This window comes from Phaseolus vulgaris, chromosome 6 (genome assembly GCF_000499845.2).
Source record: "Phaseolus vulgaris cultivar G19833 chromosome 6, P. vulgaris v2.0, whole genome shotgun sequence".
NCBI lineage: Eukaryota > Viridiplantae > Streptophyta > Magnoliopsida > Fabales > Fabaceae > Phaseolus > Phaseolus vulgaris.
The window spans coordinates 134,401-146,430 of NC_023754.2; the positions used below are offsets into that span (position 1 = coordinate 134,401).

At 37.5% G+C, this 12,030-nt stretch overlaps 1 protein-coding gene across 1 annotated transcript; it reads right to left on the minus strand.

The window, feature by feature from the left end:
* Positions 1 to 2,039: 2,039 nt before the first annotated feature.
* Positions 2,040 to 8,416, minus strand: LOC137830900 (oligopeptide transporter 7-like). Its single transcript, XM_068638297.1, has 7 exons — positions 8,250 to 8,416; positions 7,629 to 8,158; positions 7,462 to 7,559; positions 3,509 to 4,078; positions 3,188 to 3,446; positions 2,922 to 3,104; positions 2,040 to 2,813 (listed from the first exon to the last, which is right to left on the minus strand). Exons 1-7 carry the CDS (start codon positions 8,284 to 8,286, stop codon positions 2,208 to 2,210), a joined length of 2,283 nt encoding a protein of 760 aa, XP_068494398.1. The 5' UTR covers positions 8,287 to 8,416; the 3' UTR covers positions 2,040 to 2,207.
* Between the last annotated feature and the right edge of the window lie 3,614 nt (positions 8,417 to 12,030).

Consider the following 12,030-nt stretch of genomic DNA (forward strand, 5'->3'; position numbering starts at 1 on the left):
TTCAAAATACTAAATAAAAATTCAAAATATTAAATATAAATTCAAAATATTAAATATAAATTCAAAATATTAAATATAAATTCAAAATATTAAATAAATATTAAATACAAAACCAACCTTTTCGTCGTGAAGAAGCTTGATGGTGATCGGAGTGGAAAACAAAGGCGAAGGCAGCGGCAGAACCTGTGGCGGTGGCGGAGCAAGAAAACAGCAGCCAACACCAATGGAACAGTAACCTAAGTGCCACAAACGAAGTAAGGAAACAAAAATGACAATGGCAACAAAGTGAATAATGAATGATGCGAAAACGAAAACGAAAACGAAAACGAATGACTGAAACTGAAACTTACAAAACGCAGAGAGAAGAAACTGAACTAAGCGCAAAATGTTGAAACAAAGAGCGGAGAGGAAAGTGAAAGTGAAAGTGAAACTGGCGCGCTTCAAATTTTTAGGGTAAAATTGTTTTACAAATGCGATTGTAGGGTAAGATCGCATTTGTAAATCAATTCAAATGATTTACAAATGCGGTCTTACCCTACAACCGCATTTGTAAAACAATTTAATTTCAAAAATGCCACCGCGTTTTTTACAAATGCGTTTAAGCGCTAAGCCGCACTAAATAAAGGGTCGTTGTTTTACATTTCTGAACTAGTCTTAAATTATAGGTCCAAGATGAAGGGATTATTGTGGATTTTTATTTTGTTTTTATCAGCAAAGAATGAAATTAAATTAAGAGTGATACAAAAGGTGTATCCCAACCCTTTTACATAAACCAAATCACATTAAGAATCTCCAAGAATAAAGAGATGAACAAACACCCCAGAAGCAATAGATAGATAATGTTTGCTGCATAAGCTAGACATCCTATTCCAGCTAGCACCGTGCTCGTATTGGAATGCTACAAAACCATCAAAATACACCAAAATATTGGTTATCTCAACCACCTCATTGACATTCCTTCTACCCAGCTTGCAGTGGCACGATTGTAACACTTGTCACAGAATTAATCACTTCAATGCAGCAACTTCCATTCGCTCCTTTTTGGACTTTGGCACTTTCTTCATGAGTTACCTCCAACACATGTTTCTCTTTGTGATATCCCTACATCCTTTGTTCATGTACATGTAAACTCCCATGCAACTCATTAATATAGTTAAGGCACTTAGGTCATTGGATTCCTCTATAACACAAACAACATAATTAAATTTGGTTACCAATGATTGTAGTATCTTTGTAACCACTGTATTGCTCCATTGTTTCATCATTAGATTTCATCTTACTAACCATGGTTAAGGTTCGTCCTAAGAAATTGTCTACTTTTTCACCTTTCTGTCATAATAAGCCATTTGAACTCCTTTCTTTGAAGTTGTGCCAATTTTACTCTTTTCCATCCTTGATACTTTTGTTCCATGGAATTCCAAAATAGCTTCTGATGTCCCCTTGTCAAGAATTGTTTCCAAAATTTCTCTATAAATTGCTTGGAACAAGAAATTCTTGACTTTCATATCCTTAACTTTAACTTCCACAAGTCTCTTTTGAATCTTATTGGATCCAGACCCAACTAATCGTGTACAGGAATATCTTCTTCATCCACAACTACATAGCTCCTTGCTCCGAAGAAAGTTCTCCATTGCCATTGACCAAAAATCATAATAGCCATCAAACATAAAAATGATTGACTACACAAATTTCTCAGAGGTCAACATTTTTCACTTCTCAAAATATCACTCGTTCTACTTATTGTTTTCTCACTAAGTTAATAATGGAAACCTTCATTCTTTGTAGAGTATCACACACACTCTCTCATTGGGTTATGAAAAATATTTCTTTGACACTATATATACACAGTAAAAACATACACTTGACACCACATTATAATAATATTTTAAATTAAAAAATAAACTAAATATGATTAAAATATTATTTTATTAGTTTGTGAATTATATGTTTGTTAATATTTGTGGTGTTAACATATCACTATCACTACTCTTGGATTATTAGGTGGTACGAGACTGATAGCACTTGTAAGATTCGTGTATCAAATAATTTTAGAAAATCTACTATTTGATAGTAGTGAAAATTTTCACATTTATATAATTACACCTACTAAAAGGAACACCTAAAAAGTTTTCACAATAGATTCTCTAACCAAGATATTCTCCTAAACACTAAACATTATTGAAGGCCTACTAGTTTTACAAGAATGTTCAAGTGAAAACGGGGCAACCTGGAATGTGGACTCCTTTGGCCGTGGGGCAATGAGCCAATGGACAAGCATCAAGCTCATTTCCCCACCAACTCATACTAATGTCCTCCAATCCCAAGCAAAGATACAGAAGCACTGCCATGAAGGCAAGCCCTGCATCAAGTGCCCCGGAGAGTACGTAGTTGTGACGCTTCCACCACTCTGGCTTGTACCTGAACACAACAAAACCAGAAAGAAACCCCACAATGATCCAACTGGTGTAGTTCACTGCAGTCGCGGGAGGCATCATTCCAGTGGCACCGATCAGCACTGGCATATTTATCAGTCTTATCCACTCTTGCTGTGGGAAGCTCCTTGCTACCAACCACACCAGTAGAGGAGCAATGGCTCCTCCCAGGAAGAACCAGTTCACGTTCTCGTAGGTCCCCAGGTCCCCGAAAATTCTTCTTGGCCCTATCAAACCCCAAATAACCGATGCATCGTAGAACACCGTGTCGCTTGGACACGTCCAGACAGAGGATGAGTCTTTGCATATGTCTGGGATTGTCTCCATTAACCACCACGCAGTCAACAAATACACCAAACTTGCGATCAGCGTTCCCACAACCTATTCAATCAACAAATAGCTACTTTAACTTGTACAATGCACATACTTTTGTCACACTACTTTTTTTAATATGTAAGAGACTATGTAAATATATATTGTGTGAGAGACCTGTGCCATGAACATGGTTCTGGGAGGGATCTTCATGTAGTGACCGAGCTTGAAGTCTTGCAAGAAAGTGATGGCCTGCGTCATGCTGATGTAACCATAGACCTTGAAGCACATGTTTGCCACTGGATATCCCGGGTACATATACCCTATGATGTATTCCGTTATTACGTTCAAGCCCGGGCTCTGTACAAATATTACTAGGATCGATTAAAATGGCACCCAGAAACACAATTAATATTTGAAAGAATTAACAATCATGTATTTACCTGATTTGTGATTGCAGTAATAATCCCAATGGGGAGAGTGAAGAATATGGCAATGGCACATGCGAGCAGAACACCCCACCAGGGCAACTGCAGCTGCGCCTTGTAATACTCGCAAGTGAAGACAGTTGCTGCAATGGTCGCTAGCAGTATGCACACGAACCACCACTCTGGAACTTGTTTGTACCTCCGCATAAGCTTCGTGTGAATATCAACACTAGTCTTTTCCTTAAAACTCCATTTACTCTGCTCCCATATTTCTCTGCATGCAACAATGTCATAAATTGCATACGTAAAAATGGTTGATGAGATTCCTACACATACCTTCCGTGAAAGAGAGCTACATGCATGACGGTAGCAGTGAGTGCAGCAAATCCAACGCCGTAGGTGATGGCAAAGAAGGTGCTGAGGTAGAGTCTATCTTGTCGCTGATACGCTGCAAGGTCAAGGTGGAAATTGGAGTCTATTATGGCTGTGATGTTATAAATCTGACCTTGATCGGTGAAGAGTTTGTTGGAGAAGATGGGGAAGGTTTTGGCACGGTACACGTTGAACCAATAGCAGAGTGGAGTCAGAACGTAGATCACAAGCACAAAGCCCACGGCAATGTTGGCGGTGGCAAACCATGGGCTGGCGAGGGGGCTTCCGAGGTAAGAGGAAATGGTGGACCAGTCTAGCCCAACTGCTCCGATGCCAAGCCCGTAGAGGCCCGAGCCGAGCTGTTGGGCCAGAATGTTGTTGGGAAAGAGCCAGCATACCCAAGAGAGAGAGACCAGCATTTGGAAGATGTATCCAGGGAAGACGTAGTAGGCGAAGCTGCACACAAACGCCATTACGAAGAACTGCGATCGCGTTAACCCTCCCTTTGCTCTTTCATCCTTCTCGTGCAGTGCCCTGAATCAGTGTAATTCAACACAACATTTTCAATCATTTTAACTCTAAACAATGCAAAAACAAACATATTAACTTAAATTATGAACTTTCTTGTCTTGCATCTTCATCCTTCAAAACTCATTTTAAACCCCCCAACTAGTCCTTAAGTTACCCAAGAACTTTCTTTACACAACTTATAACATTTTTTTTTTCACAATATTTTTTCATTTAGCCCTTATATTTTCAGTAAAAATATGTTATTATGAACATTTTTAGGAGAGTACAGATTTAGATAACATTTTTTTATTATTATATATATGTAATTAATTATAGTGAATGAGAACAAACAAAATATTTTGTCGTAGTACTAGAGTTTGGGAAGATTTAAGGACAAAGATAAACGTTTAAAGTAGTTTAACCTCTAGGAAAGATTATGGGAAAAAATGGACATGATGTAAAATAGTGGATATAATATACCATCTTGGATAAAGTTTTACTTCGGATAATATCGTTACCCTAATTCAATTATATGCTATGACTACAGTTTAACTGAGGTCGAATTTATTTTGTTTTATTTTTAAAATAATGGGATTATTTTGTATACTTAGTTGTGTATATGTACTCCACAATAAAATGGCAGAAAAAAAGGAATTAAGAGAAAACACCAATATATTTTAAATTTTTAATATTATTATAACTTAAACATATTAATAGATTTATAACTAACGTTTTCACTCTAAAACTCTAAAGTTGTCTTTTGCAGAGCAATATAAGAGTTTATGAAACTGGTTGCAAGCAAAGATCATAAAAGAAAAACCATGTGTAATTTATGAGTATATTTCTATTCACACTAGAAAGATCATAAAAGAAAAATTATGTGTAATTTATGAGTATATTATTTCTATTCACACTTAGAATATTTAACCTTATTTTCTTATATTATAATTGATAATAAATTAATTTTTTTATCAGAATTACTTAATCAAAATTAATTGCACCTTAATTAAAATTATTGACTAAATCTAAATTTAAAGCTTAAATTTTAGGCATATTCTTTTCCTTTCTTATTTCTAATTATCTCTAGAGATTTTGTACTTTATGATGACATTTCAATGGAAGAATTAAAGTATTTTGAAGTCTAAAAAATTATACTAACAAAGGACTAGATGATCTTCCTAAATCGTCTACATTAGAGTATATTACTCTAAAGTGGTAAGATGCAAGTTCTATTATTCTATTACTTTTTTGAAGAAACAAGGATCAAATTCGAGCAAATTTTTTCCAAAAACATTTTACAAAGATAATCCTCTATAATTCTTATTTAATTTAGAGAAAATCCCATGCAAGTATTCAGCATTACATCTCGAAAAAAACTCGATTGTGTTGAGCTTAATTAAACAAAAATCCAATTCATGTATCTAAACACAAGACTGAAAACAAAATATCTAAAAATAAGCAAAACCTCAAATCTACAACAAAAAGAAGATACCTAAGAGGCAATTTATGACAAAGAAGGAAACAAATTATATTAGGGAAGATTGAAATATCTGAGACAAAATCTGAATTCAAATTCATAAAAAAAACCTATATATAGAGACTTTAAAGGAAGAATAAGAGAGGCTCGCACAACACACTCTAGACCTAGTTTTTTTTTGTAATTTTTATTTTATTTTTGTCTTCTTCAGGGAAGGCTAAACCTTTTTGGGTGACTCTCTTGTAGTTTTTCAATGAATTATGAGAATTTTGTGCAATGAAATTCTTCAATTTTTTGTAGCAGATTGTGCTAGACAATCTGGTCTTTTTGAATTTTGTTTTTTGTCAAAGGAGTTATTTTTTAACACTTGTTGAAAATTTAGTTCTTTTTAATTGGAGTTCTTGGTTAGTTTTCTTAATTCTAATCAATCTCTTGTTTGCTTAATTAAAGAGATAGAAGATAAATATTTCATAGCAAACATTTGGGGACGAGTAAGATACTGAATATGCCAGTAGACATTTATTTTGCTTATAAGATTCTTTTAAATTTGTCCGATGCTTGTTTGATTAAGTTCAACTTTGTGTGAGAATTGAAAGAATAATAATCTTAGGATAACCACTGATGAATTCAATGGTGAATGAACTTAAGAGTCAACCTGTAATCTTTATCGTTTTTTGAATCTTTTATTTTTTTTGCACAAACAATCACAAACCCTCCTTATTCTACTGTTATTTCTCATTTTTATTGTTTGCGGATAAGTTTTGAACATTGTTTAACTCTATTCGTACTTTGATTCTGTTGGGAGACGACTTGGGGTCAACTGACTTAAGTATACTATCATATTTTTTGTGTTGGACGATCTGACACTACATTACACACTCTACACTAAAATTGTTTTAATTTAGTTTATGATTAGTAATCTATTCATTACGTTGTTCTATATGGCTCCGCTTCTATTTATAGATATTTTAGAAAAGATCATTATGACCTTCGTGCTTTTAGAAGTTCTTGCGTTAAGCCTTTTCAGAATGTGTTTAACTTTTCATTAACATGTTACACTCACTGTGCATGGTAAGGACAATATTTATCTCTATAGCTTCTTTTGCACTTTTAACAAAACTAGCGTAAAACAAAAGGAATAGGTATGTATATGCATCATAATCATCTTTAAAAAGTGCGAGTCGACTTCTTTCAAAACGATCTTACATTTTGACAAATGTATTTTATGATATCCACATTTTTGTTTCATCTACTAATTTCAAAAGCATTTTAACTTTATAATTTATGTCCAACATTTCTTTAGACTTGTTCGTTCTTATGAAACTTACATCTAATACTTTGATAAGACTTCATTTAATTTTTGTAACTTGCGACACCAGAGTGTTATAACTTATATTTATCTTCTTTGTATTTAACATTTATTATAATCTTGTCTATCTTGTTGGCTTAAAAAGTTTTTAAAGAAGTTGAATGTACAACATTATTTAAAATTCATTATTTCAATAAAGAAGAAAACATATAAAAATTAATCGTCATCTTTATTCAAGATAACTAAAAAGATCATTTATCTTTTGTACATTTATACTAATGTTTAGTAGACAAACATTTTTATAAAAAAGAAATGAAAAATAAACACTATGAAAAATGATATTTGAATTTTTACTCTTTACACTTACAACTAACTTGAGTGTTACGTTTATTCATGCTTATTATGATTTTATTCCAACATTCTCTTAAAAATATAATCTGCATATGTATATATAACATTAATTAAGAATTTGATAATTTTTTATGTTAAGTAAAAATATTTGAAAAGTGAAGTATATATATTGATTATAATAATTAAGAAAAAGGATAAAAGTTATAGATTATAAAAGAATTTGGAAGTATGCGTTGGGAGGAATAAATTTGTAATAGTTATTTTGATTACCTGAAGAGGGAAACTTGAACTAAATTTGCTGGCCACCACATTGCCGCCGGCTCCACCAAGTATCTTCTAAATATGCCAGCCCATCCGAAACCCAGTACCTACCATTCAACGCAATTTATATTATTACTACATAATAATCAGATTAATTAATTAATTAATTAACGAACCTGTGTGGTGATGACTACAAGGAGGGAAACAAAAAACGAGATGTGTTGGCGGTAAAAGATTTTGACAGCGGTCACTATGTGAATGGCGTACACATTGCCGGCGCCGGAGTTTGCAAATATCGTTATCAGAACATGCTCCTTCACGTTGAACGGCCCTGGGTTCAGCCTGAACTCCCACCGCGTCCCTCTCAGGAACACGCGTTTCGTCATCGTTGCCGCCATCAGCTGCCCCAGCGGCACCACCGCGATCTGCGCCGAGATGGCGGTGATGGCCAGTGGCTCCCTGCGGTACCAGAAGAACTGGTTTAGGAAGGAAAGCACAACGCAGGAGAGGCTTCCCAGCACCCACATTCGAAACGTCAGAACCGGAAGAGAAGGATCGTCGGTGGTTGACACCGTCATAGCCACTTGCTTTATCGGCGAGTTCTCTTCTTCGTCTTCGTCGTCTTCTTCTTCTTTTTCGCCCTCGCCATTCCTATGCTTGTTCCTATTCCTAATCCTGTTCCTATTGCTACCACCTTCATCTTCCACTTTGTGAGATACAACACGTTGAACACACCATGTTAATTAATGAAATTATGCTTCATCGTCATCGGAAGAAGAAGAGAGAGAAAGGCTTACGGAGAGGGGATGTGATCTCGTGGGAGGATTGTTCCATGTTGATACACTCTGAAATGTGTGTTATGTTATCTTCAAATTCTTCAAATGAAGGAGAAAAGGGAAGGGAAGATTGCAGAGAAGAATGGTAGGTGAAGGTGATGCGCTACAGTGCTCCCCAAAATAGTTTTTCCATTTTTCAAATTTCCAAAATAATCATTTCCACGGACACCATTCTTTACCCATTTGGAGTATACGTGGCTATGTTACACGCGCAAGGCCTAAATCCACACCTCCCACAATACTTATTTCTAAAATACAAACTCAATAAAACATTTTAGTTATTCTGCTCTAAAACTTCAAAATCAGACTTTTAATCAACATGGCTGATTAACATAATTAACAAAATCCTCAAGTTGGTGGCCTAGAATTAACCAAGAAGGTTAACTAAACACATCTTCAAAACCCACCTCAAGCCACTCTTCAATCTACCTAATTACCAAATTAACATAATCGGGATGTATATATATATTATATCTTTTTTTTTTCAGGAGTTCAAACTAGGACAACATTGTTATTAGTATTGAAGGGTGACTAACCTTATTTTTTAAATTTGTGCCTATTTATATAATTATCACAGACCATTTTGTTATTAGGTCAGATTAAGGTTTTGGACCATGGTTAAGAATGTATTACCTAATGCTTGATCACTGATTAGTCTTGTTAATCTTTTATTTAGGCATAATGAATTCGGTTGCATCGATCGGTCGGCCTTGACCGAGTGCTGACCGCTAACTATCGTACGGACCCAATCGGTACACTTGCCCTCGGGCTCGATGAATTTGAATTCGAAGAACCTTTGTGACGATTGCGCTTTCTGAGGCGGGATGTGAGGTTGGTGGCATTGAGCGTGTGAAGTGATGTGCGTAATCATTGCTTAGGGTTTTTGGCCCCATTCGACGTGGACCGTTGGATCGAGGAAGATCCAGCGATTGAGATGAGAGGGACCTTTACTATTCCTCTCTCCTCAAAGGCTATAAATAGTGGTCCCACATTGCTTTGTTTCACTGCTTGTTTGCTCCGACTCCCAAAACCTAATCATCCTAGCGAGGTGTTTTCCATTCATTCCGAGAGTTAGTCATGTCTTCTCCTTGTTTTTGGTCTTCTACTTCGTCTCCTTCTTCATCCTCCTCTTCCCCTTGATTGTCCACGACCGAGCCATTGTCAGTCAGGGCAATTCAATCATTGCCCCTAGTGGAAACTTTAGTAAGGGTTAACGATCTGGAAGTTGTTATCATCCAGTCGGACCTTGCCGAAGAGTCATCCCATAGTTCAGGATTGACTGGGTTGATCCCAAAGTGACCGGGTTCACCGTGTTTAGGGATTCGTCTTCTATCTCTGCTTTTGTAGATAAATATAATCTTTTGAAGTCAGATGTTGATGAAAACATTTTAGCTATTGACTATTCTCACCCGACCGATACCATCTTTATTGGTCGGTCTCCTTCAGAAGCTCCTTTCTTCTTTCTTTATTCTTTCTTATTCTCAGACCTACACGTAGACCTTCCTTTTGGCGACTTCATCATGGGTGTCCTCCGAGAACTCAACGTTGCTCCTTCCCAACTTCACCCTAATACCTGAGCCTCCACCAAACCTTTCGGCTCATATGTGATATGTTCCGCCTTTCTCCGACTCCTTCTACCTTTCTTCATTACTAAACCTCCCACCCAACCAACCCCATTAGTTGGTTGTTACTTATCAGTCGGCAGGGTAACATTTCTTTTTGCCCCCTATACCACCTCGTATAAGAATTTTAAGGGGAAATTCTTTAAGTTTTTCGTTGAGCCCGAGGGTAAGGAGTTCTTTTCTTATGAAACCGACAGGTCCAAATTTCCTTTGTATTGGACCAAGACCCCTACCCGTTTCAAGAAATGGCATCATTCGGCCTCGAACGCTGAGGAGTTGGAGGTCTATACCGTATTTGATAACCTCCCACGAAGGCTCCCTACCCGAAAGCTTTTATCTGTGCATAAATTGTCCCAGCGGTGGACCGATTTTCATGGTATGTTTGCATTGTTCTTCACCTCGATCAGTTGAAATTGTTAACTTAAATCTTTTTCCTTGACGCGGGTATCGTGACTCAAGAGGCTACCCTGACGACTGACTTGTTGACCATATTCCATGTGAAGGCCCTTAGTAAGGGCAAGGGTAGTCTAGAGACGGTTGCAGATGGCAACTCCTCTACTATCGGGGCGTCTGGTCCTGCGACTGCTCCCACTGAGGGGAGTAATAAAAGGAAAAGGAAGACGGTTGATTCCATTACTCGGTCGCCTCATGGAACTCCAAGGCATTCTCCACATTCCTTTTCTATCTGGCTAGGCTCGATGTCTGCAGTCGGTGCTCCTTCCGTTCCTCCAGTGCCACTTGGGAATTCCAAAATTTCAAGGGGTGTTCAGGTCGGTCTGACACTGACCGAAGAGAATATGTTGGTCACCATCCCCCGCCAAGACCTGTTTTCGGTAGCTTTCTAGATGCAGGCTTAGGCTTTGGTGTTGACTAGGCTCGTTGTTGAAGAGGGAAACCAATGGTTGGCTGAAGAAATCCCTCGACTCGAGTATGAGTTGGTCGAGGCTTTGAGCTCTTTGAAGTCATCGTTGGATGTAGTGCCAGCTTTCGAGTCTCGGATGGCCAAGGCGGATGTTGAGCTTAAGCTGAGCAATAAAAGGTGTTCTGAGTTGGAGGAGAAGGGAAGGAGGAATGCAGCCAAATTGGAGGAGGTAACGAAGGCCATGAAGGAGCTGAAGGTCAGATGCTCATTCTTGGAGACCGAGAGGGTCTTGGTTGCGGCTGAACTTGACCAACTTCAAGATAACACCTTGCTATTGTGCAGGGAAAGCTTCAACCAAATCGTCTGAAAGGCGCACCTACTTACATGGGACCACCCGCGGAAGGTAGCTTCGACATCAATAAAGATGTCGTCGAGGGTCGTCTGGTGGCCTTTGATGAATTTGCAGCCTTGCGACATTCGGCACTGAGGGTCGTCGTGTAAGACGTTGAAGACGAAGACAAGTAGGTCTTGGTTTTTAATGTATTTTTTTCCCTCGAGGTCGGGGCGTTGCCTCCTCCTCTATTTTGATTAATGAATAGGTCGTTTTCCTTCATTCTTGCTTTAAAAATGAACAAGTCATAATGATTGAGATGTGACGAGAATATGATACCTTTGTTCAATCAGTATTATAATTGTGATTCTTTTCTTCATTGCTTTAAGTATTTGAGTCTCACGAGGGATTACCGGTTGAGGCAAGCATCCTTGGTCGAGTGAGTCTTTAGGTCTCGGGAAGGATTACCGGTTAAGGTATGCATCCTTGGCCGAGTCGAGTCTTTAGGTCTCGGGAGGGATTACCGGTTAAGGTAAACATCCTTGGCCGAGCCGAGTGCTGCAACTAGGTGTAAAATTTAACTTGCATTTCAAATGAACCAATATAAGGGAAATGCCTCATTAAAATCTTCCCGACCGAAAATGCTCCTCAAGGATAAAACGAACGGGCGAGGAAAGAGTGCATAAGTTTTATTAATTTAGTTGTAATAAAATTTGAGGTGCATGGCATTCCACCTACTCCAACCAAGAGGAACTTGGTTTACCCTTTTCCTGGGTTGAAAGGATTGATGATATCCATTCCCCAGACAGTGAATGACCACAGAGATACAATGTTGTGGAGTGTTTTGGGTTTGAGGTGGGACAATTAGTCGTGCTCTTGACACTTAGTACATTTCTTCACATATTTTGCATAGTCATTATTCTATAA